At 42.9% G+C, this 22,367-nt stretch overlaps 1 protein-coding gene across 1 annotated transcript in view; it reads right to left on the minus strand.

The window, feature by feature from the left end:
- The window catches only part of TMEM242 (transmembrane protein 242), a 36,436-nt gene extending 15,849 nt beyond the window's left edge, over nucleotides 1-20,587 (minus strand). Inside the window, exons 1-3 of the mRNA XM_007063637.4 lie at nucleotides 20,399-20,587; nucleotides 18,475-18,575; nucleotides 8,567-8,704 (exon numbers count right to left, since the gene is read on the minus strand). Coding sequence (XP_007063699.3) covers nucleotides 8,567-8,704; nucleotides 18,475-18,575; nucleotides 20,399-20,534 — 375 coding nt within the window. The 5' untranslated portion in view covers nucleotides 20,535-20,587. The remainder of the gene's footprint in view (nucleotides 1-8,566; nucleotides 8,705-18,474; nucleotides 18,576-20,398) is intronic.
- Between the last annotated feature and the right edge of the window lie 1,780 nt (nucleotides 20,588-22,367).

Consider the following 22,367-nt stretch of genomic DNA (forward strand, 5'->3'; position numbering starts at 1 on the left):
AAAAAGTTTAGGTTTTGATAAACAAGCATTTTCTAATGAAAAAAAACACTTCATCTAAAAATTCCTGATGAAACTTACAGGAATGCTGTGTTCTGACTGTTTTTTGAGCATGGAAGTAAGCGGAAATTAAATTGTTTTAAGGCAGAATACAGTTTTTTCTCTGCACTATTCTGCAAAATATATATTTAACCTTGAGAAAGATCTTCGGTTGCAATGCTTTTGCACCCGGAGCCTGATCCAAACCCCGATCTGGCCCTTTAACAGCCCAGAGGCAGGATTGGGGGACAGGGAGCAGCCAGCCCTGCCCCATAGAGAAGCCCAGCAAACAGGTGCTCTGAATCAGGTGATACAGCTGATCAGCATCTCATGGGATAACATGATTTTGGTAATTAATTGATCTTTAAATATTCATGGTAAATAGGCCTAATGGCCTGTGATGGGATGTTAGATGGGGTGGGATCTGAGTTACCCAGGAAAGAATTTTCTGTAGTATCTGGCTGGTGAATCTTGCCCATATGCTCAGGGTTTAGCTGATTGCCATATTTGGGGTCGGGAAGGAATTTTCCTCCAGGGCAGGTTGGAAGAGGCCCTGGAGGTTTTTCGCCTTCCTCTGTAGCATGGGGCACGGGTCACTTGCTGGAGGATTCTCTGTTCCTTGAAGTCTTTAAACCACGATTCAGACATAGGTAAGGTTTTTCGCAGGAGTGGGTGGGTGAGATTCTGTGGCCTGCGTTGGGCAGGAGGTCAGACTAGATGATAATAATGGTCCCTTCTGACCTTAGTATCTATGAATCTATGATTGGCCCATACGCTCAGCGGGACAATATAAAGGAGAACTCAGCTCCGAGGGGGGAACCAAGAGAGAGGATACACTCTGGTAACGAGAGCAGGAGGCTGCAGTAGCTGTAGAGGCCCCTGGAGTTGGAAAGGGCCCTACCCGGCAGCTACTGGAGGCCAGATGACCCCTGTCTGAACCCCCTAACCAAAGTGTTGTTTGTGTTACTTTTTACATTCTTTGTGAAGCCAACAAACAGAGCTCTGAAGAAAGTGACAGACACCTAAACTGGGTGTGGCTGACAAGTCTATCACCAACCGATAGCTAGAGTGTACACTGGTGGAGAACATGGGCATAGCTTGCTACTGACCAGGGAGAAACATGGATCCTGAAATTCTGGGGAAATGGATGGGAGAGCAGCAACACTAGGAGCTGCAACTGATCCTAGCACAGCAACAGTTACAGCAGCAGTTACAAAGAGAGGAGAACCAGCAGGAGGACCAGCAGCCATTCGTACGCAAACGTCTGCATTGGGACCCCCAGGCTCCACAGGTTGGTGCAGGGCCATGGCTGCTAATGTGGGAGGGAGGAGCCCTCACTAAGATGGGACCAGAAGATGACCTGGTGGCCTTCCTAGAAACTTTTGAGTGGGTGGCTAAGACCTATCATGATATGTCTACACTGCAATTAGACACCCACAGCTGGCCTGTGCCAGCTGAGTCGGGGTAAGGGGCTGGGATAAGGGGGTGTTTAATTGTGGTGTATATGTTTGCGCTCTGGCTGCAGCCCAAACCCCGGGACCCTCCCACTTTACAGAGTCCTAGATCTCGAGCTCCAGCCTGAGCCTGAATATATACACTGCAATTAACAGCCCGTTAGGCTGAGCCCCATGAGCCTAAGTCAGCTGGCATGGGCCAGCCCCGGGTTTTTAACTGCAGAGTAGTAAATACCCACTATGGCCCTGGAAAGCTTGGGCCACCCAGACAGCACCCTATTGAACTGGAGAGCCACAGGTATAGTACTGGGTTCTAGGTGTGTCTGCAGCAAAAGATTATGGGACGCTCAAGGCTGCCATATTAGGTCACTTATAGCTCAGTGAAGAAGGGGATCACCAGCGATTTAGACAGACACTGTTTTCCCCAGACTTCCACTTTAGGGTGATAGTGCAGTGGTGCCACGGTTTTAGCACTTGTTGGTTAAATACAGAGGATCACTCCCTCATGGAAATAGTGGAGATGGTAACCTTAGAACAGTTCTGCCAGAGCCTGCTGGCCAGACCCAAGGCGTCCTGCTCATATGTGTAGAAGAGGCAATCCACCTCGTGGAACATTTTCTGGAGGCAAAATTAGACAACTGACAAAAAAGCCCAAGAATCCCAACTCCACTGCCTCAGTCTATAAGAGGATGGGCACAGGCTGCAAGACCCCTTCAAGCAGAGCATCAGTAGACTGTGGGATATGTTTGTGCTCTCCCAAGGGATTGGCCCTGGGGCCAAGCCTGACAAGCACACCAGGGATGACAGGTAAAGAGCCAGTAGTAGAGGGGTACTGATGAAATAAAAGGGTTGGGGGATGTCTCCTAACTTGCTTTACCTGGGGTCAGGAAGGCCATGGGTATAAAGACAGTCCCTAGATGCAGTGTGACTAGACCCATGCCTGTGCTTTATAATTCATGGAGGAACCCCTGGGCCTGAAGGGGTATGGTGTGCCAATCACAATAGAGGGAACCACAGTGCTGGATTCTGGCTTGGGACAGACATTTGTACAGGAGCAGTTTGTAGCTTCTGGGGCTCTACGAGGTGCAGAATGGGTGTATGTGGCTGCGTTCCAGGAGATGTCTTGCTTTACCCCACAGTCAGTGTTAGATTGACCATGGGGGCCCAAGAAGTTGACTTTAGTATGGCTGCGGCTCAGTATCTGTCCTAGCCTACGGTGGTGTTAGGCTGAGACTGGGGCCCTGTAGCCAGTCTTTTGAAGGCAGTGATTAAAGCAGGATCAGAACCCACTCTTGGTGCCCACGGGGACTACAGTTTAGAGGAAGTCCTCCCCTTTTCTGACCTTCTGTTGTTTGATCTAGGGTCCAAGTCACACTAGGAATGGCGTCAAGCCGGAAGAGAAGCCCTCGGGGCCCAAGGGGAAGAGATCAGGGAAGGGCACTGGAGTGCAGTGTAATTTGGGCTCCCCTGGGGTTCACTTACCAGAACAGGCAGACCCAAACTGCAGGGGAAGACCTGCCAGGCCTGAACCAGGGAGACAACTTCATTTAGGGACACAGGGACGATACAGTGTTCAGACTGTTATATGGTGACCAACTAGGGCGAATGGGGTACTGGTTGACCCTGTTCAGGACTCCCTTTTTGAACTAGAGGGGGATCACCTGATAAAGGTGTCCCAAGACAAACAGACTGGCGCCCGTAGAGCTCAGTTCCCAGGCCATACCGGAACCAGGTGTTAAAACTAGCTTATGATATACCTTGAGCCAGCCACCTGGGGGTGGACAAAACCAGGGAAAGGATACTGGCCTGGTTCTTTTGGCAGGGCATTTACCAAGATATCAAGGATTATTATGCATCCTGCCCAGAATTCCAATTAGTGGGCCACAGACTGGCTCATAAGGGCCTCTTAATTCCTCAGCCACTAGTGGGCACCCCATTTGAGTGGGTTAGGATAGGCCTCGTAGGAGTCCTAGAACTGAGTTCAAGTGAACGTTGATTTATTTTAGTAATTGGAGAGTTCACCACCCAGCACCTGGAGGCCATGGCCTTGCGCTCTGCAACCACACAGGCAACAGTTACTGAAAGTATTCTCCTGGGTAGGGAGCCTAAGAATCATCCTGACAGACTGGGGCATGGCCTTCACATCATGACTAATGCAGGAGGCACAGGCCCTTCTGAAGGTCCACTTGGTAAGAACCTCTTTCTACCCCCCGCAAACAGATGGATTGGTAGAAAGGTTTAACTGCATGTTAAAAGGAATGCTATGAAAATTTGGAACTACTGTGTCCCAGAACTTGGATAAGATGTTACCCTATCTGTGGTTTGTGATCAGAGAAGTCCTGCAGTCTTCTTTGGGCTTCTCTTCTTTTGAATCATTATATGGAAGGCAGCCAAGGTCAGCACCTCAAGACTGGCCCATACTCTCAGCTAGATAATATAAAGGAGAGTTGAGCTCCATGAGGGGGTGGGGGGGAACCAGGAGAGAGGATATACTCTTGTAACCAGAGCAGAAGGCTGCAGGCAGCCAAGCCCTGTGGAGGCCCCACGGGTTAGAAAGGGTCCTAGCTGGTACCTGCCAGAGGATCCCTGTTTGACATCCCACCGGACTGTTTGTGATATTCCTTCCTTCCTTCCTTCCTCCCTCCCTTCCATAATTAGAGCTCTAAAGAAAGGGACAAAAACCTAGGACGGGCATGGCTGACTGGCACCAGCTGGTGACTAGGGCACCAGCATACAGTCGCAATATTAGAAACGGACAATAACAATTCTGTGGTTGCTCCTACAGCAGGCACAAGTTGTGGTGGTGTACAGTCTTGTTACAGGAGGCTTAAGGATATAAAATCCAGAATAGGTCCTAGCTTTAGTTGTTCTTAAGTCAGTAAAGAAACATCACCACAAATGCTTTGCAGCTGCTTCTGAACCACATGAACACATTAATGAAAACAAATTATTGGAAAAGTTATACACCGGACCCTCGCTAGAACGTGGGGTTTGGGATCCATGCGCGATATCGCGTTAACACGGGGACCACGTTATAGCCGGGGCCGTGTTACCCTGGATCCCAATTTAAATATTTAAATTTGGGATCCATCGCCGCGATCGCACTATATGTGAATCCACGCTATAGCGATGTGCACTCTAGCAAGGGTCCGCTGTAGTATAAAATGTAGAAGTAAATGTGCTAGATTTTTTTCATTACTTTAAATTCTGACTTTCTGTAGGTGATGCAATGCATTAAATGATCATAAACCTGACCATAACGGACACCTGTACCCATCACACAATTCAATACATCTGGTAACGTGTTCAGAAGAAACAGTACTGAACTAGTAAAGATGCTGAAAGTGATGATCAAGTTTCTTTGGCAGTTATTCAAGGAATACAAACCACTGTCAATACTAGTACTATCCTACCAATATTTGATCAAATAAATCACTACAAAACACAAAAATACTAAAGGTCAACATGTATGAAATCACTTTTTGTGTAAACATACAAAAAGAATCCCAGCAAGTAAAACTAAAATGTTTGTGAAATGTCATTTTTTAAGCGTGCTTATTTTATCTCCTGCCAGCAGATGTAGCTGTGGTGCAATGCACAACGCAAACACATCAGAGATGTTCTCTCCAGATCTGTCGTTAGATGGCACTATCCTTAGATGGTGACTGTTAGACAAATGTCCTCTTGCTCTTCAGAAGTCTCCTAGGGAAGATTTTGTTTTGCACGGAAGTGCAACCTTGATGTTTGACAATTAAATATAACAACCCAGGCTAATAAATGCCTCTGCCTTCATAGCTGTGCACTACAATAGGTCACAATAACTGCTGGCATCATTTCTACCCTTAATTATACCAATTGTGCCAGGACAACTCAAGTTTCACTGCTCTTATAAAAGAGTATCACTGAGTCTCCTTTCCTTCATCCACCTCTGTTAACCCTTAAATAGCTCTTAAATATTGTAACTTCCTACGTTGTTTTTAATTTTATACTTCCAGGTAGAGCCCAGCACGGGGTAGTTTTTTTAATGCCACTTCCATCCCGCAGTGCAATACCCACTCTCACCCACTCCTGCATTGTTTGTTGCATTTTTATCCCACTCCTGCTATTATGGCAGCAGGTCCTGGGGGACCTGCAGGATCCCAGTCCCACTGCAGGGCTTTACTTCCAGGCATGTGGTAGACAAGTTGCATTACATGCTCATCACTTCCCTTCACATACTTTTGCACGAACGAATTAGAATAGTTTTATGGCAGGTACATTGCTACCAGGGCCAGATCAATGCAGTCCATAAACCCTAACGTCTGAGTGTCACAGTTACTAATGAAGCCAATGGGAGCTGAAGGTACCTTTTTATTTAGGTGTCTGAATATGCATGTAGGAATCTAACCTTAGGCAGCCAGGTTTGAAAATGTTGACCTCGGGGTACAAACTATAATCGCTACTGTAGCTTTAACAGTTTTATGTGCAAAGGAACTTAAGTTCACTCTTAAAAGTAACTGTTAGTAGACAGCATTTCTATCAAAGTTGATTTTTGCCTGGTACTTCATCATTCCACATCTATACGTTAAACAAGCCAACATATTTTTAACCATTTTGTAGGTCTGTACCTCTGCTCACATGATAGCAATTGATAACTTTCCAAAAAACATGCACTTGTTTCCCTGGATACAGGAAAAAAATATATATCAGCAACTCCTGGTCAAAATGATTATGTCTAACACACGCAAAACTAGAACGAAGGGAATGACAGCAATGTTGCAATGTAAGTTTCCAGAGATAGCTCTTGGGACGCTTGGGAGCTACCTCTGGGAACTAATGTCTAAACTCTAGATGACACTATTTTGATATTCAACCCTTGCTTCTGTGTATTATGTTAAAGGGCTGGTCAAAAAAACACCAGCAACAATACAAAAAGATGATTTGCCTCAGAAATATTACTTGTATTCAGAGGAAATTCTTTGTTTGGTTAGAAAACTTCATTTATAGTAAACTTTGGGTTTTGTACCTGTAGGGACTTTAAACATTTACAGTTCAGTAGGTACATGATAAGATCAGGAGAGGAGAAACAAACACATGACAATAGTTAGTATAAAACAGCAATTTTTGATTGTGCAAAAGACTCGGACTTTAATGAAAGAAGGCACAGTCATGATCATCTAGTCTGATCTCCTACATATTGCAGGCCACAGAACCTCACCACTCACTCCTCTTGTAGGCCCATAACCTCTGGCTGAGTTACTGAAGTCCTCAAATCTTGATTTAAAGACTTCACGTTACAGAGAATCCACCATTTACTCTAGATCAAACCTGCAAGTGACCCCTGCCCCTTGCTGCAGAGGAAGGCAAAAAACCCATAGGGTCTCTGCAAATCTGACTTGGGGGGAAATTCCTTCCTGACCCTAAATATGATGATCAGTCAGACCCTGAGCATGTGGGTGAGACTCACCCAATAATCAGTGCTAATCCACATTATCAGATGTGGGATATGCCAATTTCTCTAAAATCTGAAGATTTTAAAAAGCTAACAGTATAATATACATCAGTGGGGGGCAGGTAGGCTATTGGGCCAGTGTCAGGGTAGATCTGTACTTCTCAGAAAAATACAAACTAAGCTCAATAAAACAGAATTATCAGAAATTACTGACTAGAGACAAATCGTGCCATCCTTTGGCACCGCCTGAAGTGCTCTGACTGAATGGAAATAAGAATCAGCAATATACTGTGGAAAGCACCATTTTGGCTGCTGAGTGACGTGCTGGAGCTCAGCATGTAAAGGAGATAATTGGGTGTCCCCATCCTCTTTCCTATATTGTACTCCCTGCAGCCTGATGAAGTGTTTGAGTTTAAACAAAATTGCTTTGCATTTGTCTCATGTCCTAACTGAAAGCTCTGCCTCCCTTCACTTGTTCCTATTAAGAATATTGTGAGTGTGTGTGTGTGTAGAATACTATATTTTGGGGCCAAATGTTCTGCTAGGAAAAATGCCAGGGGAAGTAGGGCCATGGCACACGACTTACTAGTAGAAGGGTTATGAGGTAATTCACAGTGAGGCCAGAGGAAGGTGTGGAGATAGGGGTGTTGCTTAATAAGGAAAATATCAGGCTGGAGTATGCTTAGGTTTTTTTCATTTTGGGAACTAAGAGGGAAGTTCTTGCTGGCTGTGGAGATTTACGTAGTTTGTTCAAGTAGCCAAGAACATAATCTACTCATTAACATTCCAGCTTGGGAAGCAGACAGCTCCACCAAACCTGCAGTCACAGGGAGCCCTGATGGCAGATTCTCCCCAGGTCAGATTTGTAGAGACCCTACGGGTTTTTCGCCTCCCTCTGCAGCAAAGAGCATGGGTCACTACCAGGGACAAAACGAAATGCTTGTATGATCTTTACTGTTCATATTCAATACTATGTGGCACTGGAGCATAAGCATCTCTGTGTGAAGATAGCTTGAACTCCTTGCGGTATAAGGATGTTTCCCTAACTCCTTGGTCCTGGCTGATGACATCACAAGATTCCCCCTCCTTCTATTTCACATGAAACCTCCATCCACTGTCCCCTTACTCTCTACAGAAACACACCAGTGAGGAAATTGATATCTGAAATAAAAACAGATGGCTCTTATGTTGCTGAAGTACTAATGCAAAACTTGGACGCTTCATACCTGAAGGCTGCTGAAAATAAACAGATTGTGCTAAACGCAAAACTCAGACTGTATGGGGAGCTTAGCAAGGGATAACTTGGAATTCACACCCCCTAACAAAGAGAAAAATTGTGGCTACTATTCTAGTCTTACGGCTGGAATAGTGGCCCTATGTGAAGGCTCTAGAATACTGGTTCATATAAGTATGGTATGAATCATTCCTCTCCCACATCACTGACAACAGCCCCTTCCAAAAGAGCCTATTTGTGGATAGTATGAAGCCCCCCGCTTTCCGGTGCACAGAGGCCACTGAGCAGCCATTCTCCCTCAGCATACACCTCTGCAGATGGCACTCTGTAGGGCTCAAGTGGTATGGAGGACCCATGAAAGACATTCCATACCTAGATCACAATTTGTGAGGAAATGATGCGTGTACTCACACTGTGAACTCCCAAAGCCTTCCAGATGGCAAAACTGATCAGCCCAACTCCACACCAGGCATACAGTGAACCCCACCCCAAGGCTCGTAAGGCCAGCGATGAACCATTCTCTGGTAATGCAGCTGTGGCAGTAATACCCTAGAATCAAGATAAAAAGATCAAGGTTCAGTAACAAAAGGATTTTAAAATATCTAAGACAAGAAAAATGTTTGCTCTACGCATTTGACTCTTTAGCAAACTCTACTATTGAACTAAAGACTCAACAGCATTTGACAGTAACAGCAGAGGGTAGAGCAAGGGGGTTAGTTCAATCCCTTCCTGTCCCCACAAATTCCCAAAGAGCTGGGCTAAAACCCTCCACAAAATTCCTCAGGATGAGTTGCTCTTAATCCTCCAGGAAGGAGACTCAGCAGCAGCCCTAGCAGTTGTTAATAGCACATGTGGGTAGCAGACGCAAGAACCCTAATGCAGCTGCCATGAGGGATGAATGACGGACTGACCGGTTGGGGGCAGAAGATGCAGTAACTGAGTAGTAATCAGGAAAACAGAAGGGCCCAGAAACACCTTCACAGCCCCTGATCACTAGGAGTCAGAGTGTAATAATGCTCTAAAACTCATCTCTGGACTTGATACCCTCTTGCACAGGAGACCTGCAGACCTCCACACTGGCCCCCTGGGTAACAGAAGAGAAAGCTGGAGAAACAGCAGAGCCCTGATGACCTTCAGCCCCATGTGGAGCAGGTAACTCAGAAAGAGAGGGGCTAATGTGAGCGTGGGGGGAGAGGAGCATCACCTGAAGGAGTTCTGAAAATGGGCTTTTTAAAAAAAAACAAAACCCCCCAAACAACTAATGTTGTCTGGCACTCCTTGGATCTCATTTCTCCAAAGAACCAAGTGACTGGCAAATGCAGAACCCTGTTCAGCCTCTGTACTGGTCATGCTGAGTCATTTTAACCATTTGTCAAAATTCCGATACATCAGGGTTGACAAACCTAATAACACAGAAATCTTTCTTTGCAAAAATCATTTCATGCTGAGCCAAACAGGTTCCCAGTTGTGATTTGAGGCCTTTGGGTGTTGTCCTAATATTAATGTACTATTACTAACATAGGAGTACATAGTATGGTTTACACTGACCAGTCAACATTTACCTAGTTATCACACTGTGATACCTGATTAAGTGTACTTAATTCCTGTAGGATACGTGTAACCTACAGAATGTAACTGCAGTAAACCAAATACCACCGCAGTGTGGTAACCATAGGCACCAACTTCTTGGGTGCTCTGGGGTTGGAGCACCCATGGAAAAAAATAGTGGGTGCTCAGCACCCAACAGCCACAGCTCTTTGGTGGCTCATGGAGGGACTTGAAGGAGGGCATAGAGCAGCCAGCAGTGGCCTCAGGGAGGGGGCAGAGCAGGGGCCGGAAGAGGCAGAATGAGGGTGGGGCCTCGGGGGAGATGGCGGAGTTGGGCGGGAAGAAGCGGTGCGAGGTCAGGGCCTTGGGGGGGAGGTGGAGTGGGGGGGGCCTTGGGCAGAGCGGGGGTGGAACACCCCTAGGGAACAGTTAAACTTATACTGACTTCATTGGAACTACTCAGGTTCAGGTAAGGACTGCAGGATTGGACTCTAAAACTTTAGTATGCTAACTATTATATGAGGCAAAATTCTTGGTCAGACCACATAAAAATGATAAACCTTGGTAAGTTCTAAAGTTTACTACCCTGAAAATGCTCCCATTCAGGCCCTGATTCTAGAAACACTTTTATGTGCTTAAATGTATATACATGAGTTTTCCCTCTGAACCCAATGGGACTGTTAAGCACATACATAAGTGCTTGCAGGACAGAGGACAAAGAACATAATGCTTTATGTAAATTAGCCATTAGGTTAAAGAAAACTATTCTAGAAATATTAAGATTCAAACCTGCACAATAAAATAAACCAGTATCTGTACACACTATTTAAAATTGTTTGAGTAATTTTGTTTTGTACTCAGAATTCTGAAAGAACTGATTAAAAACAGAAGGAATGAATCCTCAAGGTAAGGCCTTCTCCATGGAAACACTATGTTGGTAGGTAAAATTCTGGGAGTATAACAGAAATTGCCATTTTATTTTTAAAGAGCATGAAACTACCGTATGAAGGTAACAAATAGTAACTAGAAGTGTAAACATGTAAACAAATAGGTTCATTTGCAAAATTATTTAATCAAAAATATGAAATCCTGACAAAGAAGATTCATTTGCAAGAGAATTTAAAGAACAGTTTTTTCATATATTCGAAAGAATAGCAAAGAGAAATATGTATCAGAGTAGCAGCCGTGTTAGTCTGTATTCGCAAAAAGAAAAGGAGTGGCACCTTAGAGTTAAAACTAAGTATCAGGATTAGCTTGATTTCCAAACTTGTTTAAAGCATTTATAGCTCTTGGATTTTTGCTTTCAAAAGATGACCTGCCATGGAAAAAGATTAGGTTTATGATCTTGTATGATATATACAGAAGACCTGAAAGTATGTGGTAGTTTCATTTTTTTCCCCTAAAAAAGTTTGTTACAAATTCCGATCTTATCTATCCTGTTTTTCCTGGAATACTTTACAAATCCCTTGATGGTGATGGATGATATGATGAACTAGGATGATGTCTTCATAATTACCTGTAAAATAAACCCTGCGCAGTTGAGAGAGGGAGTTTTAATCACAAATTTTAGAAATTCTAGGTTTTTGTTTGTTTTCATTAATACCTGTTTAACTCAAACATGTGCCAAACAGTTGTGAGAAAAGATCTCATTGTTAAAGGATCAACATCCTTACCCTTAACTTTAGGGTAAGAAAATCCCACACCAGTTCTTTAGCTCTCCAATGTCACCTCCAGCAAAATCATAGAAAACAAGATTTTACACTACTGATATTTCTAATGTAAATCAGCAGAAAAAATATCTAAATTGACCCCACCCTACCCACTGGTTAAGCCTTTATTATACATCATAAAAAAGTGCAAAAAACCAAGTGCACAAACCCAAGATTTTCCTTTTGCACGTCATCTGTAAATAACCTTCCTGAAAATTTTAATATAGATCCTGCTATTTGCCCTCCTGCATTTAATTTCTATCTATTTAAGCATATGTAGAGTGCCCACCACTCTACATTTGGACATTAGAATAGGATCAAAAACTTTTCATTCAACTTTGAATCATAAAACAACTATATATTTAAATAATCCCAGAGACAATCATTAACCATTTTCATTCACTTTTTAAATTTCTAAGATTTAGTTCTGAGCATGGTTATCCAGCTGAAATATATGTTTACAAAGGATATGTTCAATAGCAATCTGTCTGTTTGCATAGCCTAATCTAATTTAAGAGTAGAAGCCATTAACAAAATGCTATTAAACTTGGGGCAACTCAAACTCTGTTGGCTCAGTTCTCACCTTAGAATTACGGGCGCACATCGTTTAAAATCTGAGTGGCATGCACGGATACATGCATTGTGTATATGCATATATATATATATATATATATATATATGTGCACAAAGACACAAACTACAGTCATCATTATTCAGACTAAGTCCTTTATATAAAAGTCCTATGATCTCTGTACAGTAGCTAATGAATGTTCATAACAATGATTGTTACTTTTAGAAATTCTATAACTTTTCTTTGTCTGACATGTTTCCTATCTAAATATTTCAAATATAATATAAAATCTGAGAATTTCTCTACTTTTGAACATGAAAAACCATGCAAAAAAAATCCACTTAATTGAATCTTTAAGTGGGAGACACGAGTGCTATTTGTGAAAACAGATGGCAAAAATGAATTCTATTTAAATGCTTCATTGCGCCAAAAAACGTGATAATCGAAGAAACTGATCTGGCTTTATTGGCAGTAGTTCAAGAGAGTTCAGTCACAAGCCGACTCCTCGGGGGTATTAAGTATCCAAATGAATTGTGGTGTTTAGAGAAATCTTTGTCGTAGGATGTTCAGGCAAGCTATTTAAATCCTCAAGAGAAGTGATGACCAAATTGCTACGAGAAACGCTTCTGAGATCACAATGCAATGGCACAGAAAAAATGTTTCATTAATTAAAACATACAAATAGCTATGTATTGCTCTTTTAAGTGAACAGGGTTTTACTCACACCTTTGTTACTTATTGTCAGTACACATTCGTTTCTCTTCATCACAGCTCCAAGATTTGAAAATACCTCTCTGAATACAAAAATAAATTGCTAAAACACTTTTTAAAAACAGGCCAGGAAAATAGGGAACACAATTCACTGACTTGATTCCCAAAATATATGTTCCAAATTTTTACTTTTTTTTTTTTTTTGGGGGGGGGGGGGGGGGGGGGAGGGGAATTGAGGGAGAGGGAAGAAGATGGGGGACAGACACACTACCGTTGAAGGTACCTTTTTCAAATGTATTAGGGACAAAGGCCCCAAACTTGCAATTGTCTCCATGTGAGCAGCTCTCTATGTCTGCAGAGAAGCCCAATTGCCTTCAAGGTGCTTAAAGTTAAGCACATGCTCACTGCTTTGCTGGATTGAGGCCAGATTTCTCAGCACCTGACATGACTGACCCCACTGTGAGTTAAGTTAAACGCATGCACAAATCTTTGTAGGACTGGAACCTAAATCACAAGAAAAAGAAATTACGAGTTTGTCCTTTAATGGCACTGGATTTTATTTAAAAAAAATCTCTTAACTGGCAGTTTCTGCTTTGGGGTGTTGCAAGTCAGAATTAAGGTACATTATCAGAGCTTGTCCTCCAGGTATTTCATACATGCTTAACTTTGCTCTCATGAGTAGTTACACTGATTCCTATTTCAATTCATGGGAGTAAAGTTAAGCATTTACATAAGTATCTGAAGGATTGGGGCCTTGCCTCGTACTTTCCTAATCAAAAGGTGCAAACTTGTGTACTGTGATCACGACAGGCATAGAGATGGAAATAACCTTGAGAAAGTTATCATTAGGGCCCTACAAATTCATGGTCCATTTTGGTCAATTTCACAGTCATAGGATTTTAAAAATAATAAATTTCATGATTTCAGCTATTTAAATCTGAAATTTCAGTGTTTTAAATGTAGGGGTCCTGCCCCAAAAATGAGTTGGGGGGGCGGGTTGCAGTACTGCTACCCTTACTTCTTCACTGCTGCTGGTGGCGGTGCTGCCTGCAGAGCTGAGCAGCTGGAGAGCGGCGGCTGCTAGCTCGGAGCCCAGCTCTGAAGGCAGAGCCGCCGCCAGCAGCAGTGCAGAAGTAAGTATGACATGGTATGTTATTGCCACCCTTACTTCTGCGCTGCTGCCTGAAGAGCTGGGCCCTCAGTCAGCAGCCGCCACTCTCCAGCCGCCCAGCTCTGAAGGCAGCAGCGCAGAAGTAAGAGTGGCATGGTATGGTTTTGCCACCCTTACTTCTACGCTGCTGCTGCCGGGGTGCTGCCTTCAGAGCTGGGCCCCCGGCCACCAGCTGCCACTCTCCGGCCACCAGCTGCCGCTCTCCAGCCACCCAGCTCTGAAGTCAGTGCAGAACTAAGCTGGTATTACCAGGACCCCCCCTAAAATAATCTTGTGACCCGCCCCCGCAACTCCTTTTGGGTCAGAACCCCCAATTTGAGAAACGCTGGTCTCCCCTGTGAAATCTGTATAGTATAGGGCACACAGAAGACCTGATTTCACAGTGGGAAACCAGATTTCATGGTCTGTGACATGTTTTTCATGGCTGTGAATTTGGTAGGGCCCTAGTCATCATGTAAGGAATGGTGCCGGGTCATCCTAATAGGGTATGACCAGCGAGGAGATGGATAAATGGTGTCCAGCAGATCACTGGGAGGTCAGCTACTGAGTGCTCAAAGCTAGTGATGGATTGAGAAGGCTTCTGAAAATTCTGCTATGGTTTCACCAAGAGTCAGACATGAATAAACGGATTTTACTTACTTACTTATTTACAGCAGTCCTTTCCTGCATCATGCCTGGCTCTTACCCCTGCTGTTAATCTCTCACTTTTGTAAGCATAAAAACATTATTCATTTTAACTATGCATTTTACATCTATGATGACTGCATTTAACTTTAAAGCTAGTTATTCATGGTTATGCTTTTACTTTTGTACAATATCATTTAAAAGTTGTATTATTACAAATGATAATGTTCAATGCTCTAAAATATACAATTCTAAATGAAATTAATAATGCTACTACAGAGCTACTTTTCTGGTTTGGTGCCTAGTCCTCAGCCGTTCTTTTGTTGACAGTTATACCATTTTCAAAGTCTAGCCTCAGTCTTGTGAAACTGTTCACCATCTATCCTCAGAATCAGCATGACAAAAAGCAGCATTTCCTTTTTATGCTCTATAAGGTTCTAGTTCTTGGTAGACACTGATGTTTGCTGATAAACTGTTTTCATTCAGTTGCAGGGCTAGCAGCAAATATAGGTTTCAACCAAAAAGGAAAATCCTTCACTTCATTTGGTGCCACGTCCAACCTACATACACTTCAGTATCATCTTAATGCCACTCTAGATTAATTTCATATTGAGTAGTAGGGCAGGTCAGCCAGTGAAGAGCATACAGATCTGAAATGGTATTAATGTAACATCCAGGAAAAAATTGTTTTAAAACATCATTACAAGACGGTAAAAAGTAATAGCCAGTCATAATGAAACCAACTGTGCTATGTGAAACAGGATTTATATAATTTGTGGAATTACATTATTATACAGTGTGCCTACTTCTTAATATATTTAAAATGAGACAACTGGCTTAGTTTCTATATATCATACAAAATTGAATGTCACAAAATTAATTACAAATAGTTACACGTATAAAAGCCAATGACACTGTACTCACACACTCTAAGTAGAACAAAACAAAACATAATAACTGATACTATAACTTTATATCCCTCAAACCCTTCTCTCTCCAAAAGCTGAGAGAGAAAGATGAGTTTTGAAGACAGCTTTGAAGGTTAAAAAATCTGGGCATTGTTAGACTAAGCAGACTAAGTAATTTTTTGTATATTTCAAATCTAAATAGGCCATACGAAATACAATATACAATACTGCCACAAAATAATGTATAAATACATTCTACAACTAACCTGGCTTGTTTATTTTTAAATCCAGTGAAGTTTAATCTTCATCAAAATCTTTTATCACTTGCTAAAGCCAGGTATAAGGCAGGAAGGCACTCTGCAAACTTTCCCAAAAAATCTCACCCAGTGTACCTTAATCCTCACCTACATCACACCTTTCCCAGTATTCTAGTAACACAAGACTCTTCTGAACATAATAATAATTGTGCTAAACCAGTGGTGGGCAACCTGCGGCCCGTGGGCAACACGCAACCCCTCGTCAGGGTAATCCGCTAGCAGGCCGTGACGTTGCTGACGTTGACCATCTGCAGGCATGGCCGCCCGCACCTCCCAACGGCCATGCTTTGCCGCTCCCCGCTGCTCCCACTGGCTATGCCTGCGAGTAGTCAATGTAAACAACAGTCTCGCAGCCCTCCAGCGGATTATCCTGACGAGCAACGTGCGGCCCACAGGCTGCAGGTTGCCCACCACTGTGCTAAACTGTAAAAACATTTTTCACTGTTGGAGAGGATGGGATATTAAAAAAACTGATCCCTGTTGGTTTTCTGCTACTAAAAGTACCCTGCTGTTTATTTTCTTATTTTAAATTATCTAGATTTTGATCATTTATCTTGTATTAGTTTGTCTTTAGAAGAATTGTTACATTACTCACAGAAAAAATGTGTATGCTGCATCTTACTGTTCACCTATCGGAAATTAGAGGGCGTTTGCATTTTTTGCTAGATATTCTAGTATTAGAGGTGACATGGGATCAGTATGGAACAGCCACAGAGTGATGTGTCCCAGCCTAAAGTAGGGTTTTGCAAGATGAAGGATGGATCTCAGATATTCCCTCCTCCAAAAGAAGACATATTGAGGGTACAGAATAAACGCTGTGATAAACTTAATGGAAAGTATAATGAATAAAATGATACGATTTTGTATGTCAGATCAAAAGGATTTAGAGGGTGAGGTATCTCTGGGGTGCAATAGATATTACAGTAGTTTTAGTGTTTGATCAATTTTAAGTGTTTATTTTACAAATGCTCATTCAATGAAAAACTGATTAAGGAAAAACTCTTCTTGAATAGTTGTGTTCTGTTCCAAGATTAGATATATTTGCACATATAGTCCCATCATTAGGTTTGTCCTTGCAGTTAAAAATGCAGAATTATTTACAGGTTTCTCAGTCTAAATGTTTATGGCACAGATGTTCCACTAGGTCAATATTATGTATTTACATAATCTTTATTTGAAAATTCCCTACTTATATTAATTATACACACAGAATGTCCTCAACTTGAATATTTTAGAAGCTTTTTGAATGATCTAACACTATTTTTTATTTATCTTATTGCAAGTGTTACATACATGTGAGTCACAGACCAGTACATGTACCATGCGTTGTAATACCTAGGTGGCATGGGACAAGTTAAAGATGGAGTAAACATTTTAATTTTAAATGTCCATGTTTTTCTCTGTATAATCTAACTAAAACAGCTTTCTGCATATTTATTTATAACAGTGATCATTCACACACTAGGTTTATCTGTGACAGAATATTTATCTACATGATATTCATTTAATCATATAGGTTGTAATCTTGAAAATGTGTGTGCTTAACTTTAAACTTGTCAACGGGACCACTCACATAAGTAAAGTATACCCATGTTTGCAGAATCGGGGCTTTAAATTGCAAATGTATTGTTTAAAAGCTTTGTATTTCAATAATTTTGTGACAGAGGGCAATTTCCTGCAATATCCCAGATAAACCTTAGTGAATTAAGTTAAATTTTTTTAAGTATAAGGACCCATTGTATTAAAAATAGAATTGTTTGTGTTGTTGTAGGACTGTATGTAACTTTTCTAGGATAATGACTAATGTATACCTTGGGGAAATGTTATGAACTTCAAAGGGACAGTATGTGCAAAGTGGGCTTCCTAGGAGGTACTTGGGAGGGCATTTGAAGCTATGCCCTGAGGAGGAAAACCCATTGTCTACCGATTGATCTGGTTTCCAGAAGCAGGTAAAGAGCCCTGAACTATGAGGCTGGACTAAACTTTTCATGAGTGTGCTAGTTCTGTGCTGAGGCTGTTATAAACTTGTGACCATAGACAAGAATCCTTTGTGGGATCTGAAGGACTAAACTCCTGCCAGAACCCATGCTGGAGTTAGGCTGATCTCTGGTAAGCTTATTAGTGTGCATGTAGGTTCTTTTATTGTTTTTAATATGTTTTCTCTGTAATGCTTTTACCCTAAGAATAAATAAGTTTGCACAGAAAGTGCTGTGAGGTAACATTGTTATTAGTCTCTGAAGAGAAAACAAACAGGTCTGCTTAGACAGTCTGACTTGGCTGGTGCATTTATAGTATAATTAGGGAGCTGTGCAGCCTGGAAATATCCCGGTCAGAAAAGTAAGAGATGCATGTCTCCACCCAAGAGAGACAATGGCTGGAGAGCCAGAAGCCTAGCGTCTGTGCCCTTAATTGACCATAGAGGGGGAATACAGGTGTAGTCTCCCTGAACTGAGATAAATTTATTTAATATTTTTCATTGGATTATAATAATATGATCACAGCAGACTTAATAAACTTTTTATGGGTTTTATTATAACCAGCCCAGATCTGCCACTACAGCAGTAAGGAACACTAACGCCTAACTTAGAATTAACTCCTGCTCTCATTGACTTCATTGATGCAAAATCAGGCCTCCTGGTTATAAAACTACTATACCAGTAACAATTAGTATAGCCAAAATGAGCATGCAATAATACACTATGAAGCAAAAATTTTATTTTTACTTTCACATGGTTGTATAGTACTTTAAAAGAGACAAACCTTATCGAACCAGTTGGGGTTTTTCTTTTTAGCCATAGCAAGTGTTGTACCAAAACCAGCTATCACTCCTGCAGTAGCAACAGTACCTAGAAAAATTCCACCTGCCAACAAAATTTAAGAAATTAGAATAATGAATTTATTTCCTAGAAAAAAATAATGTTCAAACATTAAAAAATAAATCAGAAGTGCAGATCTATCAGCAGCTGCCTAAGGGAATGGAATAGCTGTCAAACTGCTCATTTTCTCAATCTAGTGAATGACAAGGAATGTTTTATAATATAGTACTTTAAAGATCAATGATTAGTTTATATCAGCAAATTAAAACGCTGCTTTGCTACTTCACACTCCTGGTGAAGAGAAAGGGAACATGGCCAGTAAATCCATGTAGAGACTGATCATCAATAGGAAAGATGGGTAAGGCAACTTCTGTTGTAGAGAGGGAGAAGATTTCGAGCCACTCAGAACTCTTCTTCTGGTCAGGTCTGTGTGGTTCAAAAGCTTGTTTCTCTCACAAACAGAAGTTGGTACAATAAAAGATATTACCTTGGCCACCTTGTCTCTCTAATGTTCTGGGACTGACACAGCTACAGCTACACTGCATTCATCTATAGGAAAGTCAGATAAAACCAAGCAGACTCCAGGCTTTCCCAGGTAAGGTCCTTCTCCTTTACAGTGCTCTCTGAGCAATATCTCCCCACAGCAGCATGGGCTCTCAGGAGCTATGTATCCCACGGCTATACACTTCAGCACCCTTTCTTCAAGGGGGAGACTTAACTCTGCTTCTTGCAGCATTCATCAGTTCAAACTGCCAACTGGAAATCTGCCCATATATGAGGACACATTCAGCAGCTGTTCTCCAGCTTTGTTCCTGTTGTGGCCTAGAGCACCATTTCTATACCCCTGGTGGTAGCTGAGGGGCTTCTGCAGGTCTTGGGAAGAACGGGGAAGTGCAACTTTCAGTTGCTCCAGAGAGACAAGGTGGGTGAGGTAATATCTTTTATTGAACCAACTTGTGTTGGTGAGAGAGACAAGCTTTTGAACTACACAGAGTTCTTCAGGTCTGGGAAATGTACTCAAATTTCATTGATAAACATAAGATGGAACAGACTGTTTAGCATAAATAGCTAACACATATTTCAAAGGATCATTCAAGGTGAAGTTGCCCATTAACAACTCTGCAGTCATGGTCTGGTTATGACGGTTACAAATTGTTGTTGTAATGAGCCATAAATCCAGTGTGTCTGTTCAGTCCATATTTTGTAGTGTCTAGCAAAGGTGTGAATTTAAGCTCCCAGGCTCATCTTTTGAAGCTGTTGTGCAGGTTTCCTTTGAGGAGGAGGCCTGAGAGGTCAGATACAGAGTAATGGCTTTGTGACAAGTGCAGTAGTTTCAGGGGCATTTCCAAACCTGCTTGCACTCTCTTGCTCCCCTCTGAGCAACCTGAAGAAGAAGCAGGTCCCACCCAAAGGGATGGTCCCCTTGCTCCCTTTGGGGCTGGAATGGGGCGCTGGGGCAACAGCAGAGCAGGGGGAACCACTCCTCAGAGATGGGGGTGGGCGGGCAGAGGCTGTCAGTACCAAGATGTGGCTGAAGCCACAGCACCTGCTAGAGCAGCGATGGCCCCTCCTGCAACCCATAAATCCCCCAAGGAGGCAAAGGGCAAGGAGTGGGGCACTCAGCTCAGCTGGGGAGGGGAGAAGCAGCAGCATCCTTGGGACCTTCTTGTTACAGCCCAGGCTGTGGCCAGCGGCACCCCAGCCAGCCCCACTGCCCACCCTGGGACACAGCCTGTCTGCCCTGGAGACAAGGGGCTTTCTCACACCATTGCTGTGATGGGGGGGGATCTTCCCCCCCTTGTGGAGACTGGGCAGAGCAGCAGCGCCCCCACATGGGGCCTGTACCCCACCCCCCCGGCTCGCTGCACCTTTGATGAAGAAGAACTTGTCCTGGGCTGCTGCAGGGTGACGGTCCGCCCGCGCCACGGGCGACCCCAGCCCGGGGTTCCCCTCGGCGGCAGCAGCGGCGCCCTCGGCGCCCCCTGCGCCAGCAGCCGGCACCATGCTCGGGTCGGCGAGCCAGGCTCCTCCCTGCAACCCGGATGGAAACCGAGCTGGGCAGGGACGCGCTAGCCCAGCCCCCGCCTGCGCACCCGGCGGCGCTCGGCTCGGAGTCCCTCGTACTCCTCACCCCGCCGCGGCAAGGCTTCCCCAAGCTGCCCAGACCCGCCGCGCCAGTCTCTTCTAGCCTCAGCTCAGGGCGGGGGTGTCCTGCCTCCCCCCTTGATACACCTCCACTCCCAGCAACAACCCACCCCCAGGCGTCAAAACTGCGTTAAAATGGTACCCCCCCCCCAGCTGCCAGCGAGCGAGCTGGGCTGGGCGGGGCAGTTTTAGGGGCTGATGTGTGACGGAAAGTATTGACAAAAAGAACAGGAGGACTTGTGGCACCTTAGAGACTAACCAATTTATTTGAGCATAAGCTTTCCTGAGCTACAGCTCACTTCATCGGATGCACAATCAGCCTGAAGGGCGAGTTAAAAACAGCGGCTGAGGGAGCCTGTAAATGTCTTGCCGACGCAGGCGGGCTAATCCGCTGTGTGGTGTGTGGCTTAACACCGCATGTGTGTTATAGACTGTCCGTTTTCTGGGGCAGCCTTTGTTTCTTAAAAATACGAAAGTATTCTGCAGTAATATGAACAATTTGGGACAGGGAACGTCTTTTTGCTCTGTGTTTGTATAGGGCCTAGCTCAGTGGGGTCCTGGTCCTTGGCAAGACACATAATTTTACAATAGTAATACTATAGTGTATTTTCCGTTGCTGCAAGATATTTTTCCTTTATTAAAAAGTGTATGTTTTATTCTGTGTTTCGTAAAGCTCAATGTACATATGCTCATTAGTAATAATACCTGAGAGACACCTTGCCTCTCTAATATTCTGGGACCAACACAGCTACAACACGGCAAATAATACCTAACATTTATAGTGCTTTTCATCAGTAGATCTCAAAGCGCATTACCATGCAGGTCAGTATTGTTATCCCCATGGTTCAGATGGGGAAACTAAGGCACAGAGAGCTTTTGCTGACTGTTTCAAGGACTCATTTAACATCTTGCTCTCTCTTATATTCCTAATCTGTACTATCTCTGTCACACTTCAACATGTGATAGATACCTTTTCCTTTAGCAGATACCCTGCTTTATCTGCTTTTTTTAGAAAGCAGATAAACATTAATGACTTTTAAAATGTAACTGCCAATCCTAAGTGTGCCAAAAATCATGAGGCAGTCCAAGAAGTCATGAAACTTTTTAAATAATATATGTTGAGTTCTTTTTCTTTGCCTTCTGGTGTTTGAATCTTTAGCATTGATATTTCACAGCTTATGTTTAAAACCATGAAAATCTAGAAACTCAAAAAAAGAAAGCTGAGATTTTGGTGTAGTCAGGTGACTTCCAGAACTTTAAGAAAACACCAAATATTGCAAGACTCCTGATGAAATCAGGAGAATTGGCAACATTGCAAACAAGATGTAATATTGGGTTGGGAGGCGGGGACAAGAGTGATATTAGAGGTCAGCTCATTTTGCTAATTGATGAGGTAACTGATTCACCATTAGGTTGAGTCTAGACTGTGGATAACTTGCATATGTTCTCTCTGATTGTGTATTTCTGCTCTATTTCAGTTATAATTGACTTATAGAATCTGAGTGCTGTTTAGCGGTTATTTTTACATCTGAAAAACTTTTAATAACATTTGTAAACAATTTCATGCTGACATTTTGTTGTAAGCAAGAAACCAGAAGTAATTCTTCTGCTCTGCTCCGTGCTGATTAGGCTTCAACTGAAGTAGTATGTCCAGTTCTGGGTGCTACATTTTAGGAAAGATCTGGATAAATT

Source organism: Chelonia mydas, chromosome 3 (assembly GCF_015237465.2).
Source record: "Chelonia mydas isolate rCheMyd1 chromosome 3, rCheMyd1.pri.v2, whole genome shotgun sequence".
NCBI classification, from domain to species: domain Eukaryota; kingdom Metazoa; phylum Chordata; order Testudines; family Cheloniidae; genus Chelonia; species Chelonia mydas.